Source organism: Diaporthe batatas (genome assembly GCF_019321695.1).
Source record: "Diaporthe batatas strain CRI 302-4 chromosome Unknown Contig00001, whole genome shotgun sequence".
In the NCBI taxonomy this organism is placed as follows: Eukaryota; Fungi; Ascomycota; class Sordariomycetes; order Diaporthales; family Diaporthaceae; genus Diaporthe; species Diaporthe batatas.
The window spans coordinates 1,170,609-1,195,484 of NW_025408548.1; the positions used below are offsets into that span (position 1 = coordinate 1,170,609).

Sequence of the window (24,876 nt, forward strand, 5' to 3'; positions counted from 1 at the left end):
AGATTTGACTCGGTGATTCATCACGAGGCACACGTTCAGAGCCAGAACTCGGAGAATCGTCCGTTTATTGCTTTTTGTTCAAGACGTTGACATATCTCTCGCCTCAGTTTCACGATCAACCAATCGCTTCTCGGTCAATGAACGGCGTCTCCCAAGACAGGTGTCCACCCCGCGGTGATTGGTGGGTCTCTTATGCTGTAATTGAGTTTGTTTTGTTCGAGGGTATCGTTTGAGGATGCTTGCCGTATGTGAACAGCTCTTGTTTTCTACAGCGCCGAACTAAGGGACCACCCGGAATAACCTCGACTGATTTGGGCATAACGGCTCTTACTCCTCGGAACGTATTAGTGCGCGTCTTGTAGGAGGCGAAGGAGCTTCGCCGGTCTTGTGTATGTGATATCCCTGGCCTGTTTCAAGTGAGAAAACGCGGCTTCTGTTAAGAGTGTCTCGTTCAACTATAGAATTTCGAGGCCTGATCCTGTGTACAAGCATTTAGGGCGGCCAATGACTCCTTGTCGATACTTAATAAAGTTCAATCTCGTTTCTCGAGATCCTCACCTCTATGGGAAAAGCACTGCGTGATCCTCGGTCAGGAATTACCCTCTCTCTCCACAGCCCGAGTTCCGTCGGTCTGTTTCTTGTGAGAGGTTATAGGCATGGCTATCCATGGAGATCATAAACTCGCAGGACTTGATCCGAGAATGCGTATTACTAGTCTCTCTTATTTTGATGGCTGACTCGATTTCTTGATACCGGTTATTTGGCCGAAGGCAGGGCAACCCAGGCTCCAGATCAACGGTGGGGCGAATTCATCGAGGCCGAGATTCAAAGCATGTTTCTTGAAAGAGGGCTCTACCTATGCGACCGACATTCTGCCCTTCTCGAAAGCTCAATGTGCGAGTATATGACGGAGGGTGGGGACATTCTGTCAAAGGAGAGAGTCCACGACTCTTCAGCTTCTCAAGCATAGTGGGCAGGGCGAACACAGAAGGCTTGTAGTCCGTTGATAATACTATGCTGCTATTTTGAAGGAGAGAGATAGTGATACAGTACGAGTTACATCCTTAACGGGATCCTGAAGTCCCTTGGGGCTGAGGAGGGCTTTGACCTTAGCAGGGCATTACTCGACATCCACTGTTCTAGCCTCGTAAAATCTTTCCAAGCTATATACCTACGAGCAACTTATTCCCCTTCAGAGACTGAAGGGTAGCCTCGGGGCAAAACAGTTCTAACACATAGCCATCCTGTCTTTGAACTCGCCCACTTTGAATGTCCCCGGACACTCTGATGGCGATAGCCTGGTTTCCAGAAATGTCACACAGCATCATGTGTGTACCCTCCAGCCTACGCATCGTGAATTCGGCTCCTGAGCTTGTGCCAGCTACGTCTAGAAGGATCTCTTGAACCCTGATTGACCCAAGAATTCTGTGGGAAGGCATGTTGTTAATATTCTCCATGCGGTTGTTGATTGCACCATCATGATTAGACTTGACCACATCAACCCATGCGAATTCGATAGCGAATACTGTCGCTCCCTTCTCGGTCCACAACAACGGGGGTCTTGGGATCTGTGCCGCAAGTCTTTCTCCTTCCAAAAATGGCCCATAGATTGAGCACCCTGATTTTGGCAGCCAGGACATCCCCGGGAGATCGTTGACACTGGCTGCGGCAAGCTGCCTGTCCGTGATCATACCGGCGTCTGTCAGTTTACGCAGCATCTTTCGCCAGTCGAGTGGTTGTCGCTTTCCATACTCGACAGTGACTCTCTCACCCCCAATGGATATTCCCAGGACGCCATATATTTGGTCTTCGGCCACAGTAGCGGACCTCCCAGCGGACATGGCCAGAGCTTCTTCAAAGGACATCAAGACCATACCGTTGCTGGAAGATAACTCGGCGTGCTGATGATCGCCACCAAATATGGACCTGATAATGACAAGCTCCCCCTTGTTCACCCTAATATGCAGCGGTTCAACGACCACTGGTAACCTTGGGTTCCATTTGTAGCAACCACACATTCTCGTCGTTCCGTTGTGCGCCCACTCAGCGTAAGCAAGTAGCTCGGAGATGAAGTCCCCGTCAATGAGCTGGCCTTGTACGGCGAATATAGTCTGCCGGGACATCAAGGCTTCCTGCATAGTCCAGACCCTCGATGACCAGCTGCTAGAAAACACCGAGCGCAGGCCGTCCTTGTTCAGGCGTAGCTGTTGTGACGCTGATAGAATCACCCCGGTCTGCTGAGGCACACAGCCAAACCGCTTGGCGTCAGGCCCTACCAGCACCAAGCATGCGCTGGCGCCTCTATAATAGTCTCGCATCCGGGGGATCTCCTGAGCCTTGTCATCCTCACTAGCCTGGTCGATACACCATCTATCCACCCAAAAATATCTGATTCCGAGGCGATGCGATAGCCGAGCTAGAGTTGACTCTAGCGATGTCTTACTGCTCCACTCACTCCAACAGTATGACAAAGCGATATAATGACTGACACCCATCCCGTCGACGACGGTCTTTGACTGTGTATCATACAGTTTCGGAGGGCTCACCGTCGACTTCCTGCGGCGGCAGGACAGCACCGCAGTTTGAGTGACGTCTTTGATGTTGCTGTGCCATGACTCGTGCAAAGCCAGGTCTCGAGGTCGACGACGGACCTGATCTAGAACCCGAACAAGATCGCCCATGGTCTTGTGTGTCCTAATGCTCTTGCGTGGTGGATGTGTTACACTCGCCACGGGTGGCGAGGAAAATACGCATCGACCAGCTTCCGAGCCATCCCGGCAGACAGCGACTGGTGTAACATCAATGATCCCTTCGACAGGACTGCGAGACAAAGTCTGCCGCACTGGCCAAGCGGCTGCCAATTGGAGAACCTGGCGACGGCGCACCCGATGGCTGCCACCGCAAGTTGACGCGCGCGCTGGGCAAAGGAGTACGCTCTGACTTCGGATTGCCTCATTCCCAAGCTTTCGAATGGCGTCTCCTCTCGTATTCGACACCAGCTCTAGAACCTCGTGGGATTCAGCCGCCTGATGGGGAAATATGCAAGGGTACCGACTCCGGGGCAAGTGCTTCACCGAGAGGCCTTCAACAACGGCCGCGGCTTCAGCACTGTCGCCGTCTTCAGCGATCCATCTTAGTACTTGTATCTCCTGCAGGCTGCACCACACCTTGCCGTCCATTTTGACCAGATGCCTAGTCCATTGGGTGCCAGCCAATTCGAACTGGATCGTCAGATGGCCAGAATTGTCCGTCACGCTGAGATTGCAGCCCGTCCAGTCTGCATATTGCCCGCGGCATCCTGGTAAGTAGGTTCCTTGCGGTAATAGCCTGCAATGGCTGGTCATCATCGCTTTGACAACGACAATGTGACGAGAGATGTCTGAACGTCGCAACGGTCCGGGCTGTGTCAAACTTTTCAGCTTCAAGCAGACCTTCCCCATCCATTTGTTGAATTTAGCTGAACATGTCTCTGATCCATGCGTAGATCTTTGTGTCGAGGAAACATGACAGTGGGACGGTATAGAATGATGGCTGGTGCGTGTACCAGGTATCGAGGTCGGCGAAGGATAATTAAGAGTCAGCCAACATGAAGTGAAGCGGGGATTCGTATGCCAAATCAATCACTGGCTTAGTCAGCAAGCCATCTTGGTGTAGTATCATAATCGACATTTGAAGCTGTGGCGTTTCCAGCAGCTCCGAAGTTTCACGCTTGCTGCGGCTGCGCATGCGCCTCAAGTGCTGTATCCCGAGGTCGTCGAAGTAACACCAGTGGCAGGCTTGTTGAATCAACGTTCCCTACTGCCTCCTTGTTGTGCGTGGGTTCATGAACAAAGCCACCTTGCTGAGTGATCAATAAAGAAAGGCGGTTGACGTCGCTCACCAGACAATCTGTGGACTTCCTGGACTTCGTCATTTCCCTTGTTTTGTATTCCCTGGGGATCTATCTGGACGACTTCCTCCTCCTTCTTGCCCACCCATAGCGCAATGACAGGTAGGTTCCCACGGCCTGGTAGGTGGGCCTCTTCAGGCTCGTAGGTGTCGTGCAGAATGTCACAAACGATGTGGGTCCTCGAACCCCATCTCGGCTCCACAGGTACTACCTTCGGACCCCCCCACTGGGGAATGACGTTCTCCTGTTTGATCAGCTCCACAGCCATCCGAACAGCCTCTTCCGCGGAGTCGCGAATTTGAGACCAATGAACAGTCTTCGCAGAGATACTGACAAAAAGTGCGTCTTGCGGCCATAATGGGCATTGTGCACCTAGTCGATCGGCCGTCTGCAAGAAGTCAATCCACACGACAATGTGGAGAGTGGGCCTCTGGGTGATGTAGCGAAAGAGGAATGGAAAGTGAACCAGCTGGCGTAAGCTTAGGTGGGGCGTCTACGGTTTTGAGGTGTTAATGCTTGAGTATTTAAGTATTTAAGTATGTAAGTGCCCATGGAACCTCTGATTGGCCCACCAAAACCACCATACAGGGCGTACGGACTATATTACGCTTCCCAGTGAGACATGTAGGCCTATATAGCCAATGTTGCACTCCTATCAGACACGACCACTCCACTCTTGCTGCTGCAAAACGGTGGTAGGATAGTGTGGTGGAGAGAAGCAGGAATGCCTCTGGCCGGACACTGGAATTTAAAATGCCGTGGGTAACCATCCTGACCGCTGGTATTGACCCACAGGCTGCCTGCTTAATCCTCTTTCAATCGAAATACCGAACAAGTTGATAATATTGCTCAAGGTAGCACCCAGGCGTCCGCGCACGACCTCGGGACGTGGTCGCGCCCGATCTTGCCTGCGCAGCCTCATGTGCCATATTCAAACTCCTCCCTTCCCGGCTGCAATGAAAGCTTTTACTGCGTCAGGATAAAAAGTGAGACCCAGTCACTCAGCATCAATGTACTCGGCACATATCAAATCGCCCTTGAGATCCATGACCTCAGCGATAGTGTGGTTGGGGATAATGCCTCCCATCCAGAGTACATGATTCAGTGTCGTGTCGTTGCCCGGGTTGCCGTCGTAATCGAGGTAAGCAGCAGACGGGTACAGCCACCGGTTCTCCCTCATTATGTTCTCGGGAGGGATGAGTGGCCCGCTCATATCCGTTAGGCGCGCAGTGAGGTTCGCCTCCTGCCACTTCTGCCACAGACGGTCGACGTTGGCGTGGTGGAGGAAAAAGACGGGGTCTCCGGGGCTGGCGTTCTGGTTCTCCATCTGAATTTAAGCCACGTTAGGATTAGACTACATGATTCCTTTTATATCAGCTATGAGGAAGTGTACTGCGGAGCTTACAGTGCCACCGGTGGCCAGGTGCCCAGATGAGTGCGGTGCATCGACATAGCAAAAGTTGGCCTCATTGTAGGTGGTTTTCGCGAAGCAGGCGTCGACATATGACTGATTGGCAGTCTCCCAGGCGGTCTGGTTAAATTCCCGGGACAGACAGTACTCATCGTAGTAGTCCACACCATAGATCTGGTCCATGCGGAGGGTCGTGTTGGCAAAGGCACCATCGATGACGCAGTTGGTCCCGTTGGTGGAGTTCACCCCGTTGGTGCCGAAGCTGTACTCATCAGGCCCCCAGACTGAGGCCTTGTCAATAGTTTCATAGACCTCGAGGTCTCTCTGCTCGTCCCAGTAGGGAAGAGAGCCGCGGTAGCCACACTCGTTCTGGAGGAGCATCTCCTGCAGACGGAGGAACAGTCGGTGCCAGGGAAGAAAAGCTCTGTCAGTAGTCTCAAAGGTTAGCTGGAAACACTTTTCCGACGAAGGAGCGACATTGGCACAAACCCGACACCGTGGATGAAATTTGACTGCTCAACATGGCAAGAATGGAGCTCATCCCATCTAGTCTTCGCGCCGGTAATACCAGATTTGGCTGGGGACTCCATCAAACATTTGACGGCCTCGAGGTAATCGGACTTCTCATTTTTACTGAGGGTGTGCCTGCATGAATGAAGACACGGTTAGTTCCGCCTCGCCAACGATTTGATCGCACATATAACTGGTGGACTTTTGCTTGAACTGACCATGCTTTTCTCTGGTTCAACGATTTGCATGTCGAAGTAGAACCGGTGCCGTTTTTGGCACTGAATGGAAATGCAATAGCCGGACCCGCACCCAGGAGCAAATGTAAAAGAGTGGACAATCTCATGTTGTTTATTAGCAGGATAGCCGACAATAAATCGGACCCGCAACGAGCTTAAAGACAGAACAGCGGGCAAAGTGCGTAGCTTAACAACGTATTAGTTGGAATAGAACGGGTTTGGATCAGACCTGGGAACGCATCAGACTACGAGTTCATTTATATATTGATCGCTCATATGGCGAACACTATTCAATTTCCGTGGCACAATGAGCCCCAGTACGTAGTAGGAAACTTAGTTTAGATCTCACTGGGTAGTCCCAACACCCTGCAAATAGAAACGCGAAAGCTCCACGGCAAGAGCCTCGTACACGCAACTAGAGACCCGCCAACAGTTCACAGGTATTAAGGAGGGCGCGCGGCGAGTCAAAGGCGACGGCTAACTACTCCCCCCCGTTTCGCATGACCTTGGCATTCGAAGACGTTTCTGATAAGAAGAAATGTTTCCGGTCGGGCGAGAGACATCTGGAAGTCGGCCGAGGCCAGAACTTTTACGTTGGTGTTGTGGGTCAAAGATACATCGCCCACGATCCCCAGATCCGTCCTTTACATCTCCGACAACCCGAGAGAATGCACAATCAGGAAGGAACAATTTCATCAATGGCATTCTGGCACTGGGGGCCGGCCCACGGAACTTTTCCATGGTGGGTCCGTGGAGACAAGCGGGACGTGCTAATAAGCCATGAAGTAATATCTTTTCGGATTCGGGTTCGATGTAGTGGGAAGCTGTTATCTGCAGGCTCAAGCCTGGGCTAATTCCTGCAAACACTGCAGAACCAAGTGTTGCTTGATCCCTAGGGCATTAATATGGGAACCCAGGCTAGTAGGTTTGCATGCTAAGAATACACATTGAACCAAAGAAACAAAGAAAACAAAGACTCATACCGTTACAAAGCCTCCCGCCCAAGTCATCAGTACCGCAGAACTCTTAGTGCGGCTACTGAATCTTGAGCTTGGCGTCAACAGGAACCAGGATGTTCGGAAAATCCGGTGCCCCTGAACAACACGGAGTACACTCTTTCCCCCCTTCCCCCCTCCTCGTTTCCGACACCCCACTGCGATTAATTGCGAGAAAAAACTACAATCTAGTCTGATTGTGGAGCCTCAATTGTGAATGTGGCGAGCAAACGTACGTAATTCCGCCGATAAGAGGTGGGTAGGTGGTATAGGGCAACAGAGACTCCCATAACACCATTGGAAGCAACAACATGTAGTTAATTACAATACAAGACAGATGCAAACCTTCAAGGCTTACACGGTCCGTGGCCATACCACTATCACCCAACACCATCACTATACTCCATATACCTGGGCCTCCATCACTCACAACTTCCCTACTACAATCTGAATCTCGGAGACGACCGTCAATAGCTTGGATAGCGAACAGAGGTGCAGTGAATATGAAAAGCTCCATTTGGAGTTCAATGATCAATCGCGTTGGTATCGCCCGGATAGTCTCTCACTGGAAGAGGATGAGGCGTGCTCCTGGTTCCCGTCTCGCTCAGCGTTCGTCCAGGCCTGAAGGAGCTCATCGATTTCCTTTGAAGCAATTTTCTCCGAGACGTCCAGATCATCCAGGCCCAGCTCTTTATCGATCTCCTCCGCCAGGTCGTCGGTATGGCTGAACTCCTCCACTACCACACGCTCGTCTTCACGAGTGCTCTTCTTAGCCCTTGGATCCACCCGAGGCTCGACGTTGACCGGCTTTTTTGGGCCCAAGCTTTTCCGCATACGTCTGAAGGTTCCGCCTAAGAATGTGGGCTTCTTCTTCTTCCTCCTCTTTCCTTTTTTGTCCTTCAACGGACGACCGCCATCGATGATGTCCACCATGGGCGGCCGTAGCTCTTCAACCCTCGGCGGCGGCGGCCGCGCGCCTCCAAAAGGTGCATGTGCTCTTCCAAGGTAGCCGCCGAGAGGCGGGGGCGCTATCACTGGCGGGACACTTCCGCCGACAGGTGCCCATGCGTCAGGAGAACTCCATGTGCCACTCAGACCGGAAATATTGTGGGTATGGCCCGCATGGGGGTAAGCGGAATCGTAGCCACGCGGACGCGGCATTTCAAAGGGCTCTCCTTGTCGCGGGTGCATATACTGGTTGCCCCGCGTAGTCAGTGGTGGCTCTACCGGCCACATACGCATGCTTATAGACGCGCCTGGCTTGACACTTTCGGCCCAGGCAGAGGGGAGAATGATCTGTTCCTCAGAGTCCACCAAGTCATATTGTCCCTCTTGCACGTGCGGGCCGATCCCTTCCACTTGCAGGAACGATTGCTTGATGAGATCCTCCATACCCTACAGGAAAGGTTAGCTTCGGTTTCCGTGAGTGCGAGATTGTGAACATCTGGCTTACCTTCCAGGTCTTAACGAGATGGAAAGGAAATGTAAATTTCCTGCCGACGGCATCTTTGAACTTGACTGGTGGCTTCGCCCTCTCCGCTGCTGCCCTCTCTTGTTCCATCGCTGCCTTCTCTGCTTCTGCCTTCTCTGCCTTTGCCTTCTTAGCATGCTCTTCTTCCAATCGCCTGCGTGCAAGTTCATTTTTGGTCGTCTTCATGGCCCTTTCACCCTCACGCAAACTTCTAGCGCGCTCTTCCTCGAACATCCTCTCAAGATCCTTTCCAGCAGTGCCCCCTCGGATGCTTTCCAAGACAGCTAACTCGGCGTCCCTGAGTGCCCGATTCCTACTTTCAACGGACTCTTTTTCCTCAGCTATTCGGGTCCTCTCTGCCTCCAAATCTCTCTTCTCCTCTCTTATCCGGTCCTTCTCAACTTCCACCGCTTGCATGTTTTCCTCCACTTCTGCTTTACTTTTCTCAAGAATCTCTTTGTCAGCTTTGGTCTTGGCCTCTTCCCTTTTCCTTTCATCTTTCTCCCAGTTGATCCTCGCTTGCAACTTCTTTCGGTTCGTGTTAGTACGCAGACTGCTTTGGAATACATTGTCAAATAACGATAAGAAGCGAGAGGGTCCTGAAATCGCGCGTAGCCAGGGCTCAGCCGGATCTTGTTCGGAATATACAGGCTCAAAGCGGAAGAAGAGAACCATTCTTTCCCAACTCAAGTCAGTAAATTTCATGCCAAGGTCAGAGACGCTGCCATCGACGTAGCCGTCGAGGTCGACGGCAACCAAACAGACGCTCATGTTGCTGGTAGCCGCTTCGATTTGCTGTACTACTTGGTTGATCATATCTCGGTGGGCAGGACTCAATTTGAGAAGGACATCCCATGGATTGCATTTTCTCAGGGCCCGCTTTATCTCCTGGGTAAGTCTGCGGTGGCCAAAGGGTAATTTCATGGACGGTGCGAATGGGGTGGTTCCACCGTGTCCCAGCGGCCTCCTTATCCTAGAATCAACGAGGTAAGCTGCAAAGATTGCACTCGTAGAATCCTTTTTGAAGACTGATCTGCGTTCCGTTCTTTTACGAACGTGCGCTTTGAAAGTACGCAAAGCTCTCACGGTTCTGAATCCTCGTGATCTGCGTCGCCGGCGTGGGCGGTCGGAACCCAAGGAGTAATAGCTCGGGGATGAATGGCCGTCACCCATTGATTCGTTGCTGCTTGACGTGACTCCTGAATATCCTGAGAAGTACGGGGCTTCACTTGTCATGCTGCTCACGACGGACAGCACCCTGACTCCATCCCCGAGGCCGGGCGGCTGCATCTTGGGTGGCTTTGGTTGGTTCTGTTTGCCGTGCAGCTCTGTCATTTTCTTGCGCAGAGCCTCAGCTCGATCCCTCAGTCCGTCCTCATCGTTTGTATCTGAAACCCAGGCAATCAAAGGGCTTTGAAAATCACACGTCGGTCAGCCTCAAACCCGAAATCCAATACTATTGGGTACCTCGCACATACCGAGAACGGCTTTCAGCTATCAGGAAGACCTGGAGACTAAGCATCAAGCTGACCTTGAGCCGCCCGAGGTGCTCCTGGCATCGTTTGATCCGCGGCTCGAGCCAGGGCCACCTCATCTTTCGCCCAAGCTTGGTCACATTCTTGCTAAAGACGTCCAGACGTAGCGCAGTCGCGTTTGGGTCATCTGCAGCAGAGGTCTGGGGCCCTTTACCTTTGCTCCCATCTTCGCCATTCTGTATGCTTGCCTTCTCAATGAGGACAATGATCTGCACATAGATTCTTTGGCATTGGGAAGCACACACCCCGATCTCCTTGAGACCCGTGTCGTTGAGTACCGTGGCTCGATGCTGCTCCTTGCCGGCTGATTTATCTTGTTCAATGAAGTCCTGAAGCCGTTTCAAGGTTGATGCCGTGGCATGGACTTCTGACACAATGAGGACTATAGTCTCCTCGGCCTCAATAACGGTCTCGACGAATGTCTGAAGGCTTTTCGCCAGGCCTAAACCAAACGACACAATGCCAACAATAGAAGCTGCGGCTTCCATCGTCTGGTTCGATGATGTCTCGTCACTGGCACAGAGATCATGCTACAGAAGAACAGCGAGTTGCAGTTGAAAACTACGTGAATTTCATCGTCTTGACAGAGGTGAGGCTGAACCCGTTCAGCTGACTGCACGTCCGATGCCGTGCAATTTGGTGGCTGCAGATGTTACCTGCACTATCCCCACTCGGGATGCCTGCATGTCCAGAGCAATAGCGCTGCTACCCCGGATGTCGAGCCTCCAGTAACTGTCCAGGGTTAGGCACAGCTGCAGCTGGAAACGATATCGTTCTAGTCAACAGGCACGCACGGCGCAAGTTCCATCGTATGAGAAGAATCCGCTATCGAAACAGTCCCAGTCACGGTCTAGACCGCCTGCCAATTATCGTCCAAGAGCCTCGGCTGAGAAATGTCAATATTGAATAGAAATAAGCGACCTCGGGAAGCAACCTGCCAAACTTAATTTACGAGGGACGGACGCGCTGTACGATTCGGGGCGATCAGCCGGGGGTGACTGGCCAGTACCTGCACCGAACCCAAGGCGCGATGTCACGGCGGCGGCGACCCCAGACCTCAGAACGCTCTGGCGTGCCCCGCAATCTCGTGGGACCTGGCATGAGCTCTCCACACTCTCGGGACAGCTGGCCCCGGTAGTCAGCCGACGAGCAGGGTTCGGATGGAAGAATTCACGCCGCTATGGGGGTCGGCTAAGGAGTGCCAGGAGGCAGACATACAGGAGAGGACTGTTCATGACGTCGTATGATGCTGCGAGGATCATAAATACGCGCATCCGCGCCCCGGGTGTCCGGCGTATCGGGGCGGTGAGAGGGAGAAGTCACCACCAACACCACGACTCCAGGCTATCGTGAGTGAGCTCCAACGACGATGCGTCGGTTCGGCAAGGCAGCGGCCCTGGCATGGGCCCTCACAGCAGGGCTCAGCCAGGTCCACGCGCAGGACAACAGCCCCTCGGCCGACTGGCCCCTTCACAACAACAGCCTGACGACGCTGGTGGAATGGGACCACTACAGCTTCCACGTCAACGGGCAGCGGCTGTTTGTCTTCTCGGGCGAGTTCCACTACTGGCGGTTCCCTGTGCCGGAGCTATGGCGCGACCTGCTCGAGAAGGTCAAGGCCGCAGGCTTCAACGCCTTCAGCATCTACGGCCACTGGGGCTTCCACAGCCCATCTGATGGTGTGCTCGACTTCGAGACAGGCGCGCACGACTTCACGCGCATCATGGACCTGGCCAAGGAACTCGGCATGTACATGATTGTGCGACCCGGGCCATATGTAAACGCTGAGACCAACGCTGGTGGTTACCCACTGTGGGTGACAACTGGTGAATACGGCGCACTGAGGGATAATGACCCCCGGTACACGGCGGCGTGGACCCCATACTGGACCAATATGTCCAGTCTGATCGCGCCGCACCTCATCACCAACGGCGGCAACGTTATCCTGTTCCAGATCGAGAACGAGTTCGGCCAGCAGTGGAGGAATGTCGCGGCTAAGACACCCAACGTCCCAGCCGGCGAGTATATGCAGCTGCTCCAGGACGCCGCACGCGCAAGCGGCATCGACGTCCCGCTGACGCACAACGACCCGAACATGAGAGCATTCTCCTGGAGCAAGGACTACAGTGACGGCATTGGCAACGTCGACGTTGTGGGTGTGGACTCGTACCCATCCTGCTGGAGCTGCGACCTCACTGAGTGCACAGGCACGAACGGCAAGTACGTTGCATACCAGACCGTCGAGTACTACGACTACTTCCAGAAGTTCTCGCCGACGCAGCCCAACTTCCTGCCCGAGTTCCAGGGCGGCTCTTACAACCCGTGGGGCGGGCCCGAGGGCGGATGCCCGGCAGACATCGGCGTCGACTTTGCGAACATGTTCTACCGCAACCTCATCTACCAGCGTGCCACGGCCATCAGCCTGTACATGCTGTTCGGCGGTACCAACTGGGGCTGGCTGGCGACACCCGTCGTCGCCAGCAGCTACGACTACTCGAGCCCTGTGTCCGAGAACCGCGCCATCGGTGGCAAGTACTACGAGACCAAGCTGCTGACCATGTTCACGCGCGTGGCGCCGGAGCTGGCCAAGACGGACAGGGTCGGCAACGGCACGGCTTATAGCGAGAACAAGGCCATCACCACGGCTGAGCTGCGGAACCCGGACACCGGTGCCGCCTTCTACGCCACCATGCACCTCGACTCGACCTCGGCCACGCTCGAGACCTTCAAGTTGAACGTCAGCACGTCCCAGGGAGCGAAGACCATCCCGCAGTATGGCGGCAGCATCGCTATCAACGGCCACCAGGCAAAGGTGCTCCCAGTGGACTTCAGCTTCGGCAGCAAGAACCTCCTGTACACGACCGCCGAGGTCTTGACCTATTCCGTCATTGATGGTAAGGAGGTTCTCGCCGTCTGGGTTCCAGCTGGCGAGTCGGGCGAGGTCGTCATCGAGGGAATAGCTACCGCAAGCCTTTCGAAGGCCACGGCGAACGCAACCTCGACCACAGTGAACATCCTGCCAGGAAACTCGAGCGTCGCTATCAACTGGTCAAACACTAGTGGAATGACCGTTGTGAACCTGGGTGATGGTGCTCAAGTTGTCATCCTCGACCGGCCATCGGCGTACGTGTTCTGGGCTCCTAGCCTAGGGAACGACCCCTTGTACCCCGTGAACAGCACAGGTAAGTCCAGTGACATCAAGCTCTGACCTGCGGCTTGCATAGATCTCGCAGTGACTGACATCGAACAGTGCTCGTCCAAGGACCATATCTGGTTCGCTCAGCATCCGTCACCGACAACAAACTTGAGCTGGTCGGCGATATTGACGGCGATAAGAACACCCTCACCATCTTCGCACCCTCCGTTGAATCCGTGACCTGGAACGGAGAAGAGCTCTCCACCATCTCCAAGGACGGCAACATGCTCACAGCGACTGTTGCGGTGCCAGAGTCCTTCAGGCTGCCCACACTGGGGCCGTGGAAGTGGCACGACAGCCTGCCAGAGATTCAGCCCAACTACACCGTTTCTCCCAACGTGTGGGTCACGGCCGACCACCAGAACACATCCAACCCGTCCAAGCCCGCCTCCAACAACCCAGTGCTGTTCCTGGACGAATACCACGTCCACGTCGGCAACTCCATCTACCGCGCCACCTTCCCCAGCACGGCGGCCGCACCGAGCGGCGTCTTCCTCAACATCACGGGCGGCAAGGCCTTCGGCTACTCGGCGTGGCTGAACGGCGCTTACATCGGCTCATACCTGGGCGCCTCGACGGCCGCGACGGGACAGACGCAGCTCTCGTTCGAGAACGCCACGCTCGCCGCGGAGGGCAGGGACAACGTGCTGGTGGTGGTGATGGACAACTCGGGCCACGACCAGACCACGGGCGCCCTGACACCCCGCGGCATCTGGAACGCCACGCTCCTCGGCACGGACGCGAGCTTCACCGAGTGGAAGATCGCGGGCCCGGCGGGCGGCGAGGACAACATCGACCCGATCCGCAGCGTCTACAACGAGGGCGGGCTGTACGCCGAGCGCGTGGGCATGCACCTCCCCGGGTACCCCGACGAAGACTGGAGGGCCGTCGACGGGGCCAGCACGACGACAGCGACGACGCTCGTGGTCCCGGCGGCCGGCATCCGTGTCTTCCGCACCGTGGTCCCGCTCTCCGTCCCCGAGGGGCTGGACGTGTCCATCTCGTTCCAGTTCTCGGCGCCGGGCAACGGCAGCACCAGGAGCACGTTTGTGCCGGGGGACGCGGCGCATTCGAACCAGGTCCGGGCGCTGCTGTTTGTCAACGGGTACCAGTATGGCCGATTCAACCCGTACATTGGCAACCAGATCACGTTCCCTGTGCCGACTGGTATCCTTGACTACGATGGTGACAACACCATCGCCGTGACCTTGTGGAGCCAGAGCGCGGAGGGTGTCGAGGTCAGGCTGGGCTGGAATGTGGATTATGTGCACACCACCGGATACGACATGGGCTTCGATGCGGAGTATCTGAGGCCTGGGTGGTCCGAGGATAGGCTGGCATATGCCTGATAAAGACGACAATTTTGTACATAGTATTCGTCAACTGTTAGTTACTTGTATAATCCAGAACGTGTAGATACCGGCACAATATATGTAAGCTGTGAGGTTTCGGCCTGCCGTCTTGATCCTAAGTTGCTGATCACGTCACCCTCAACTCCTGGCGACTCCACAGGTAAGCATACTATCTGGGCTCGAAAATTCCTCACGCACTTGCAGTGGCAAGCCCCACCTGTCAATGATGAATCCGGCAGAGGATATATGCACTGAAAAGTCCAGGCAAGTAGCAGGGGAACGGAAGTCCAGAAGGTGGACTGGTGTACGACGAGTTGCCAGCGTCGAAAACTCGAGCCATGTTCAAATGGCTTTGGTAAGACATGCAATTAGCTGAGTTAGTCTCTTGATCGGAGGTCTGAGATGCAGGAGAATGACCTGAGTCTGTGAATTCTCTGAGAACTATACTGCAGGTCAACCGTTGAGTTGATGATTGTGGTTGTTAACCCGAGGCAACGCGGGGCTAGGACGATGCTGTCGTTGCTGAGGCGGCTCAGCGAATGTGCCGTGTGCGATTCAGTCAAGACCCGAACGTTCTTGTCCAACCGGAACCAGGAAACCCCTGTGCTTGCATCCTGCCAGTGTCCCTTGTGGTGCGTGCCAGTGCATTCATGCTGGCTCAAGGGTGAATACCGACTCTTAGGGCTTGAAGCGGACGGTACGAACACCTGCGTTGTGGCAGCACGGCATGATGCGAACACGCTTCGAGATGGCTGAGCATTGTGAGTGGGGGCTAAAGGTAACATTTGAAGAAGATGCGAGTGGGTGTAACCTGTGCGACTTCCGACGTGACGCGTGCCCATCATCTCCAGGAGCAAATTTCCAGGAACCCGAAAATTGCGGGCCGGGTGCCGATTATACAGGTCATGCATCGTCATCGTCATGCGCGGCTTTGGTACTGTTGTCTGGTCATCTCTGCGCTCCGACGGGCTGGGTGCACTGTAGCATGAGGCGTGCAGTGAGGTCGATTCTCACGACCTTTCGGAGAATTCGGCTGATAAAGTGGTATTTGATGTTTAATACTACGTCGGAGGAAAGAAGATGTGGAGTCTAACCGTGCCGTTTCGAGGTTCCTTAACGACTGCCCGACGACGGCTGTCGGCAATGTGGAGTCTTCCCACTGCAGATCAGGTCAAGTGCCGGGCACAGAAGTGGAGCCTGCCAGTGCTTTCCCAGATACATGGAATTCTAATCACTCAGCCCTGTGCCAATTTTCTCCCAGACCGCATGGGCGCAGTAGCCCTGGAGGTATCAGACACCGCAAGCTGTTAAGATGTCTCGTAGGCTAGTGTCTATCAACTTGAAGTACCAAGAAAGCCATGGCATGAGCTCCCACGGGGAAAATATCCAACCGCAGGCAGATTGCGGACGGAGGCCGATACTAGCATCGGCGGCCCCGTCGTACAAAGAGGAGACACGAGGTCCGGAGTTGAACACGCGTACTGGACGCCCACCGCAGGTCAGCATGGCACCCAGGAGACTTGAGACGACTGGTCGGCCGAGGCATAAGAGTGTTGGTATCCCTTCTGGAGTCCCCAGTATTCCCCATCTCTGAATCGGCCCAATCCATGCGATCAACCCACCTCGTGGGCCACAATAGTACAGTACACCAGCACCTCACAGCCCCAAGCTCCACACCCCTTCTCCTTTTGTTTGAACAACTAACAAAAATATCTAGCTCCACCAAGACTGGGTGCATTTTCCAACCGCTTCCCATCTTTCCAGTTTCTTTTTTATCTTTTCCCCCTTCCATTGGCCTTAATCCCCATGCCCGATAGGCTCTTACGTTCCCGTCCTTGGCCACGCCAGAGATCGCTTGACGTCCGGACCTTGGCATTACTGCCACTCAGACGCTGACCCGGTTTCGATATCACAAACCCACCGAGGGAGTGGGTACAATCTGTTTCGATCCGTCGCCCATTCATTGACTGCAAAGCAGCCACGAAATCTTCTGAAATCCGTGAGAGTAAAACGAGGCCTCTGAAATTAGGGGTGGTGCGTATCCCAGCCGGCCGGGCCATCAACAGGGACCTCAGGACGAATGACCGGGACCATGGCCGCCACGTGCACAAGGATACTACATCTCTTGGCCACCACCCTGCTATTTTCCGCACCGTCTACCGCCCATGGCATATTGGAGTCGCCGAACCTCTACGACTGGGGCTTCTACGGCCTATATCCGAAAACCCGGTTTAAGTCCTACGAGCTCGCTGCACCCCGGCTCAACTTCCTCAAGTGGGACGAGCAGTGTGACGATGGCTACTATCTTGTGTCCCCTCGAGGGAGCACTGTCAACTCGCCCGCCCCGGTAATACTCGACGGAAGGGGAAACCTGGTGTGGACAACAGAGGGAAGCACTTTCGGAAAGGGCCGCGGCGTTACAGACTTCAAGGTCCAGATGTACAAGGGCAAGCCGCATCTGACATTATGGGGCGGTGTTGATGGGGTGCATCACCGCTATGGCGCAGGATGCTATTTTATTGTATGCTCCATACTGTCCTCTCTTTTATTTCCTGTGCTCCCTGAAGTTTTGCGAGGTTATCAGCTAACAAACTTGTCAGCTCGATGAAACATACCAAGTTGTCAAGACTGTTGAGGCTGTCGAAACCAGGGGCCAAGGGCTGCGAGGCGATTTGCATGAATTTCACATAACAGAGGAAAACACTGGCCTTATGACCATCTACTATCCCCAGCCCCTCGATCTTTCTCCAATCGGTGGTCCTGTGGATGGCTGGGTGCTGGACAGTATCTTCCAAGAAATCGACCTTGAGACAGGCCAGTTGATATTTGAATGGCGGGCTTCCGAGCACATCCCAATCGACATGACGATGAGATCCTACATCGGCAGCGACTTGGGCCTCTACCCCGTCAACGGCTTCGACTATGTCCACATCAATAGTGTTGACAAGGACCACCAGGGCAACTACATCATCTCGAACAGGCACACCCACACGGTGATGTGTATCAGCCCGGCCGGCGAGACACTCTGGATCCTCGGCGGCAAACACAACCAATTCGAGGACCTCTCCGACGGCCGCGCGACAGACTTCACCTGGCAGCACCACGCGAGGTGGCATAGGACCAGTAGGCTGAGCCTCTTCGACAACGCAAAGTCGACCAACGGCGGCGAGAGGCACATCGGCGACCACAGCCGCGGGATGATGCTGGAGCTAGACACCGAGGCGATGACGGCGACGCTGCTGCACGACTACTACGACCCGGCGCACCCGAAGCTGTCAGAGAGCCAGGGATCGACGCAGGTGCTCAACGACACCGGCAATGTGGTTGTGGACTACGGCTTTCTGCCCGCCCTGACCGAGTTCTCGCCCGAGGGCGACGTCCTCTGCGACATCCGCATCGCCCCCTGGCTCATCTGGCAGACGGGCATGGTCACGAGCTACCGCGGCTTCAAGACCACGCGCTGGGTCGGCCGGCCGTGGTACGCTCCCGCCGTGTCCCTGGATCCGGGCGAGGGTGTACTTTATGTCAGCTGGAACGGAGCCACGGAGGTTGACAGCTGGGTGCTGCAGGGCGCGGGATGGGCTGGCGTACAGCGGGATGAGTACGTGGACCTCAAGGTGCAAAAGAAGGATGGCTTCGAGGCCGGTTTTGAGATGGTGGGCGAGTATCCGCGGTACGTCCGCGTCGCAGCACTTGACCGCGATGGTGTGGTTCTGAAGACCTCCGACGTGCTGGATCGATATGTGGGGAACGCTGCGGCGTCCCCTGGGCTGCTGTATCGATTCTTGGTGGCGGTCGGTGCCATGCTGGGCGTCGTACTTGTTGCGGCGCTCATCTTCCGGGAGAGGCTTCGCAGTGCTTGGACTCAAAGGTTCCCGGGTGAGTCTGTGATCTCCGTTGTCTGCGGTGTGGTCCAAGCTGTGAGGAAGCGGAGCGGAGTGTGGAGGGGCGGTGGAAGGGACGGGTTGATATACGATGAGTTGAAGTCGTATGAAGAATAGACCGAGTCAAGGTTGTTTGAACTCGACTCCCTGGGTCGCTGCAGCTCACCAATTACGAATTTACTCTTTCACTCGGTATGGGCTTTTACTGGTGTGTGAGGGGATGGTCTCCAGCTCTGTAAGAGCTTCCGAACAAATTGCAAATTGAACCAGCTTCACTCACCCATGACGGGGGTATCCAGGATCCCCGAATGTTGAGGCCTTCTTTGCAAGCCAAGTCTACAGGTCAGATTGCGATATTTTGATTTAGAGCCAAGTCATAGACCGGTGACACTCACACAGCCACGCATCGTCACATGCACTTTATGCATCTACATGACGAATCTAACTCACTGGCACTTTGCATGGCAAGCAGAACTCCCACTTCCCCATAACATCGTCTCAAAAAGCATTCTCTGGGAACAATTTCAATTCAGGACTGTGTTAAAATGTTGTGAGCTTTCAATTCTCTCAAACAACCACTGTTGCAGACCTGTCTGCCAAAGCCCTATCCTCAAGTAGCAGCACTTACTACACGTCGGCATGGTTTCCAAACTCGTTTACCGAAAGATGCTTCTTAACTTCGCACTCCTCATCTTCTTAGTCCCGTTATTATCAGCGGTGGCAACAAACACGACGAGCAGTACTACCCTCCCAAGCCAGCAGCGAAACGAACTTCACCATTTTTCCGTTGTCCCGAATCTCAGCATGAACATGTTCGGCTTTGATACATTCTGCAGCAACGCATACGACGTAGATCGTACTGGAGAATACAACTTCCAGGTAGCCGACTGCCGTGCACTAATGGTCGGCCTGTCCGGTCCCTTGGCATCTTACAATACCTGGTTTACCGTCAACGACCAGGATTGCAATCAACGCGGTGAGCCTTGGTGGATTCCGGTTGTCGGAAGGCTGTCGTGCAATTTTGCGGTGTACATGCCCGGTTGCCCGGATGGCGGCATCGTGTAAGTCTATGACTTCTTGGTCATGTATCCTATTTATTTTCTCTCGCACTCCTTCTGCTATTGTTCCCGTAAGATTAATCCTGGCACTTTCTGACCATATGAGTACGACATGTAGTCTTTCCACTTTGGATATCACCAGAGCCATAGCGCATTCCATGCTCGATCACGGAGAACATAACGCTTCCACTACAACTGGGAAAATGAGGTGTGGATTTGAAGAATCACTACAATCACTACATGATGTAGTGTACAAGATTTCTGACTTATGATATCGCCCCAAAGACTAGACTGAGTGGATGGCAAGGCACGGATCCTCCTTTAGCAATGCAGCGTCTCCGTCATCGTTCGCTTAAACAATGAGCCCATCGACGACCAGAGCACCTAGTTAACTAGCACTTATTCAAATGGCTTTTTCCCCTCATTTACGTGAGCTTTGGCTGTCAAGCTTTCACAAGTACAGTCTGGGTTCGCGGGACAAAATTGCGGGAATCCATGGATGCATTAGGGAGCATACCTAGGTTTTCAAGTATGTATTCAGGCTCTTAACCTGCATTCCATCACATCTACAACAGACCCGAAAACTGTAAGGTGTCATCATGTGGATCAGGAAACCATGGTGAGATATTCATGGAGGGGTTCCTTGACTAAGAACCAATATTCCCGAATTTGCCTTTCTATCCTCTCTCCATCATACTTTCCATGTGCTCACTGCAGCATCAGCCCTCTCCCTTATATACACCTTGACTGACGGATCAGTGAATCCTAGCTCCAGCAAGTGCAAGTTCTTTGGCCGCTTCGTGTGGTCCAAATTCATGTCTCCGTTCTCAACGAAGCTGATGTCATATTTCATCAACAGCTCCGCAAATACCAGCTTAATCTCCACAGCAGCCACGAATCTCCCGGGGCAAGCGTGTCGTCCCTGGCCGAAGGTGATGTGGTCTTGGTCTGTGGACGTGTACAAGGCCTGTCTAGCCTTTGAGGAGCTTTGCCCGGGCTCCTTTTGCGCGTAGCGGAATCCGTCGAACCGCTCGTCTTGGCGCACGCAGCCGGAGTTGACGACGGCGATGTATGCGCCCTTGGTGAGGACCAGGCCATCTGAGAGTGTCATTTGTTCCTTTACAATACGCTTGAAGCTGACTGGTAAGGGTAGAGCCCGGTCAGCAGATGACTAATAAATGGAGTCTGGGCGGCATGGTTGGCAGACTTACTGGGGCCAGGTGCGTTGACACGCTGCGACTCCTTCATAAAACTGTCCATCATCTCCAGCTTGGCAGGTGTCCCCTTCTGCCACCCACCATCCTCCTTCAGAACCCGCTCAACCTCCTCCCGCAGCGGTGCAAGGTGCTCGGGATACGCAGCGAGGTCATAGACAAGGTCTACTAGCGCCGCAGAGACCGTGAACAGGCTCCCGATGACCGCGTAGACATACCGCGTGGCCAGGTTCACCGAGTCCCGCTCATAGCCCTCGGCCGCATCGAGCATCCACTGGATCATGTCCTCGGGCTTCTCGTCCGCCTCCCCGAGCTTCTTCCGCTCCTCGATGAGCGGGACGAGGAACGCCTGGACCCGCTCCAGCCCCCGAGCCAGCTTCCTCTTCATCGGCAGCAGCGGCGCCGCGATGGGCTGCAGGAACGCCGGGAGCAGCTTGAGCGTGATGGCGAGGGTGAAGATGTTGGCGGTGGTCTCGAGGTTGGCCTTGTGCCACTCCTCGTTACGCGCGAGGTCGCGCCCGACCCAGGTGCGGGCGGTGATGTGCGAGATCACGCGGGTCATGACGTCGTTGAGGGCGATCGGGGTCCAGGTCTTGCAGGGGCCGATGACGTGCGGGAGGGCGTAGTTCAGCTCGTCGACCAAGCTCGGGATGGCTTGTGGGATCTTGGGGGTGAAGCGCTTTTGCACTGCCCCGAAGGAGAGGTGTGAGGTTGTCAGGATGTCGAGGCCTGTGTAAGAGCCTAGCATGTCCTGGGCGGAGAGGACCAGAGGTCAGTGAGAATTCCAGAGGCTCCAGTGCATGGAATGGGCCGGAGGGAGGAGTGGCATCTCACGTTTGATAGAGCTTCCATGGGGTGAAGGCGCTGGCTATCCACATGCTGCAGTTCATCGACGTATCTCAAGGGCACGACGGTCACATTGGAGTCCGGCCTCAGCATTGTGAAGACGGAATCCCGGTGCTGGACAGAGAGTGTTTATTAGCATCACGACGGAAAGCTTAGAACGACACATGAAGTCTCTCACCTTGTCCCATCCTTCCTTGGTGATGTCCCAGGCGCTCGTGACAAACCGGTAGCGTGTCAACCATCCAGGCTCGTACTTCCATCTCCTCCCGACGATGGGTGCACCGGGTATGATGGTGTACTTGGTGCTGTTTCTCGCCTTGGCGATAAGAACTGGGCACACAACAAGGAGTACCAGCAAGATGAATTGACCAACGGGGCCAAGGTCCGCCAACAGCCCAGCCATGTTCAGCGAATATGCCAGCAGCAGAGACTGGAGGATTGTATTGGATCTTGGCGAGAGATCTTAGGTGAGGTCCATGATGCTGCACCTGGGATTCGAGCGGACCTAATGGCACCTTTCAAGTTCAGCGCCAACCAACCGTGCTTGCTCCTCTCGGCTCTCCTGTCACCTACTCAGCCACCCAACTGCAAACCCAGTTGGCCCTAATTTTGGCCCACAACATGCTTAGCTTCGTTATTGCTGTTGACACCCCAGCATGCGAGGCACGCAACGAACCGCAGCCACCAAGATGCCCCATACCAGCTTGCCCAGCTGCCCAGATGTTACTGTTAGCGGACTGATGTTGGTATTACACAGGAATCCTACGGAAATATTCTCCAATCTCGGCAAATGAGACCGAGGCCTGCGCAGGGCTTGCGAGGACAAGTGGGTCCGCGTCCCAATACAGTGGGTGCCCCTATATCTGAATATGGATGTAACGAGACGTCCGAACTTCTTAGGCCCGGTATATCCGGCTGATGCCCTGGCAACCACATGGACGCACTGCTGTAGAGTTCCGGTTGTTGAAAGGCTTCCATGGCTGACACTTCTTCAACTCCAACAAGTTCCATTAAAGTAAGAAGCAGTAACTCGAACCCGACGGGCAACGGAGCCCATGAGTCGAGATACAGCATTGGCAGGCGGTCCCTAAGAAACGAGGAGACGGCGGTAATCCTACCATCCAGATGTAAGCCGCCGCCCAAGTCATAATATAATGTTCGCACAAAAAGAGCAAAGCAGCGGAACTCAAAGTGTTCAGAATGATATCGGTATCTGTGTTTCCAGGCTCGATGAAGCCGCCGAGATCAATCCTCTGAGTGTCGAGGATCTTCTGAAAACTGGAATGGAAGAGTCGTTTGTTGCTTTTGAGAGGTTTTGCGCGACCATGGAGAGCCATGCGGTATCGTACACTGCCCAGGTGCGCAGGTCATGCAGCTCAAGCCATATCCAGGGTGATGAGCCGAGGCCAGGCGCTCGACCAATTGGGATACCAGCGCATCCAGATCCTCCATGACTACATAGGTATGGAAGCCACTTGGGCTGGCTACCTAGGTACCTAGGTAGCTAAGCAGAGTGTACGGACCTACTGGTTGGCATTGCGGGCGATCAGCCCAGGGCCCTGACATACCATTTGTCTGTATTTTGGGACTCGGTGGGTAGAAAATATTGCTGGTGCCTTGTCGCACCTCAGTTTCCCCCAGCCCTCAGCCTATGTCACATTGAAAGTACCTAGGTGTTAATATTCGGGAGGCGGGCAAACATCTGACAGTGACACAGAATGCAAACTCCGCCATCAAGTTCGGCAAACTACTCTGGTACCGAGGCATTGATTAGGGGGTATGCTGGGATGTCAACCCCAAGACTTAGGCAGCTCCGGGGTAACCTAAACGACTCAAAGATGAACCTGAACCACTAAGGTGCGCTTGTTGGTCACTGCCAGCCGTCCGAATCCAGGAGGCTGTCATGGCCCACTCGGTATCAACGCCCCGGCTTCACCAGCGGCTTGTGGCTCCTGGTCCTTTTCCTTCTTGTGCAACAGCGAAGTCACAAGCTTGACTAACATCCCAGCCCTGTGACAGACGAATTGTTGTTATTCGTACGGCGACCAAGGCAACCCCTGAGCGGAAGGAGTGGATCGAACATAAAACATCGCCACGCCCTTTCTTCTGCTTCCACGATCACGAACCAAGTCACTTCATGAATTGCAGCATTCCACGCACCTTCATCACACAGCTCGACACTGAGCCAACTTGCGTACATTGCTTTGTTCACGGCAAAATCGCTCATCATGAACATTGCTAATACCATCTGCCTGTTGGCTACGATGATTTACCTCGCCGTGTCTGCTGCTATCCCTGGATACTCCGTTCCGGCGCCCAGAATTGGGAAGCGGATCGAGACCACCTTTGCATGGAGAGAATACTTTGTTCGCAATTGCACCAGGACGTACCTGAGAGCTGTCGACATTGACAACAAGACTATCGATGGCAATGACTGCAAGAATTTATCAGCGTGGCAGAGCGCCAACAACGGTGGCTATTACGAGTTGTGGGATTTCAACCACTTCAACAATTACACCTACAGACCTATCGTGGGTCACGATACCTGTGTGGTTGCTTTGCAGCAAGACGAGAATGTCGCCCCAAACGATTATGCAATGTAAGTCACACTTTTCTGATGGATCCTAAGTACAACTGACTAACTGTATCTGCCATTCTGTAGCATTGGGTCTTTGGATGTGATCGACCTCATCGCCAGCGCCCTTAGCCGGTTCGAGTTCGACGGGAAACTGCCGACAGTCTCCGGCGTCTCCACCTGCGGCCCCAATAGAGTGCCTCTCAACATCCTCATCTACAACGGCCGTACAGGATGGTATCCCAATGGAACTAATTACACTGCAGCGCCCATGTCTTTGAATGGAGCTGCCGGCGGTACCGGCTACAAGACAGGCTCGCCTCCCCCGATGCCTGTAGTTTCGGTCCCCATGGCGGGTCCGACAGGCACCACATGAATCTGAGTCATACATTTGCCACCGAAAAACGCGGTATGAGAACGATAGGCATACCTGTCACAGTTTGGAATGAGGCTCTGCAAATGCTGGGGACCGATGCTCTTTGGAACTGCAGGCAAGGGTGTTCACCAAGGTACTGCGATGCTCGTGTTTAGCATTTTGGTTTGCATTTGATAATACGAACCTTCGTTCGCGTTTCGCCTGCCAAGGTCTGTGACACCCTTTGCGTGTGACATATCTTCTGTGCCAGCAAGGGTGACACCGCGCTATTCTCTTTGATATCTACTTCCGCTTCGACCCGAGCAAAAGTGCTGGCTCAAGAAGACCC

At 54.3% G+C, this 24,876-nt stretch overlaps 5 protein-coding genes across 5 annotated transcripts; 2 read left to right on the top strand and 3 right to left on the bottom strand.

Moving 5' to 3' along the window:
- Positions 1-455: 455 nt before the first annotated feature.
- KVR01_000535 (uncharacterized protein) lies at positions 456-3,440 on the bottom strand (the record flags this gene model as incomplete). Its single annotated transcript, XM_044781766.1, has 4 exons — positions 456-537; positions 1,282-2,442; positions 2,751-2,917; positions 2,997-3,440. The coding sequence occupies 4 exons, from the start codon at positions 3,438-3,440 to the stop codon at positions 456-458; spliced, it is 1,854 nt and encodes a 617-aa protein (XP_044650484.1).
- Positions 3,441-4,886: 1,446 nt separating this feature from the next.
- Positions 4,887-5,890, bottom strand: KVR01_000415 (uncharacterized protein; the record flags this gene model as incomplete). The annotated part of the gene is made up of 3 exons (XM_044791782.1): positions 4,887-5,138; positions 5,295-5,735; positions 5,795-5,890. The coding sequence occupies 3 exons, from the start codon at positions 5,888-5,890 to the stop codon at positions 4,887-4,889; spliced, it is 789 nt and encodes a 262-aa protein (XP_044650364.1).
- Positions 5,891-7,406: 1,516 nt separating this feature from the next.
- On the bottom strand, positions 7,407-10,594 carry KVR01_000003 (uncharacterized protein). Its single transcript, XM_044788376.1, has 3 exons — positions 9,991-10,594; positions 8,495-9,923; positions 7,407-8,436 (listed from the first exon to the last, which is right to left on the bottom strand). Exons 1-3 carry the CDS (start codon positions 10,533-10,535, stop codon positions 7,573-7,575), a joined length of 2,838 nt encoding a protein of 945 aa, XP_044649952.1. The 5' UTR covers positions 10,536-10,594; the 3' UTR covers positions 7,407-7,572.
- A 236-nt stretch (positions 10,595-10,830) lies between these two features.
- KVR01_000273 (uncharacterized protein) lies at positions 10,831-14,666 on the top strand. The gene is made up of 2 exons (XM_044787107.1): positions 10,831-13,229; positions 13,298-14,666. The coding sequence occupies exons 1-2, from the start codon at positions 11,417-11,419 to the stop codon at positions 14,590-14,592; spliced, it is 3,108 nt and encodes a 1,035-aa protein (XP_044650222.1). The 5' UTR covers positions 10,831-11,416; the 3' UTR covers positions 14,593-14,666.
- A 1,396-nt stretch (positions 14,667-16,062) lies between these two features.
- On the top strand, positions 16,063-18,596 carry KVR01_000550 (uncharacterized protein; the record flags this gene model as incomplete). Its single annotated transcript, XM_044789077.1, has 2 exons — positions 16,063-17,116; positions 17,196-18,596. The coding sequence occupies exons 1-2, from the start codon at positions 16,676-16,678 to the stop codon at positions 18,594-18,596; spliced, it is 1,842 nt and encodes a 613-aa protein (XP_044650499.1). The 5' UTR covers positions 16,063-16,675.
- Positions 18,597-24,876: the final 6,280 nt, after the last annotated feature.

Bases quoted from the DNA above. Each gene is read 5' to 3' on its own strand.
- KVR01_000273 (XM_044787107.1), top strand. From the start codon at position 11,417: ATGCGTCGGTTCGGCAAGGCAGCGGCCCTGGCATGGGCCCTCACAGCA. The intron at 13,230-13,297 runs GTAAGTCCAGTG...GACATCGAACAG, and splicing joins GTACCCCGTGAACAGCACAG to TGCTCGTCCAAGGACCATAT.
- KVR01_000003 (XM_044788376.1), bottom strand. From the start codon at position 10,535: ATGGAAGCCGCAGCTTCTATTGTTGGCATTGTGTCGTTTGGTTTAGGC. The intron at 9,924-9,990 runs GTATGTGCGAGG...TGATTTTCAAAG, and splicing joins ATAGCTGAAAGCCGTTCTCG to CCCTTTGATTGCCTGGGTTT. The intron at 8,437-8,494 runs GTAAGCCAGATG...CCTTTCCTGTAG, and splicing joins ATCTCGTTAAGACCTGGAAG to GGTATGGAGGATCTCATCAA.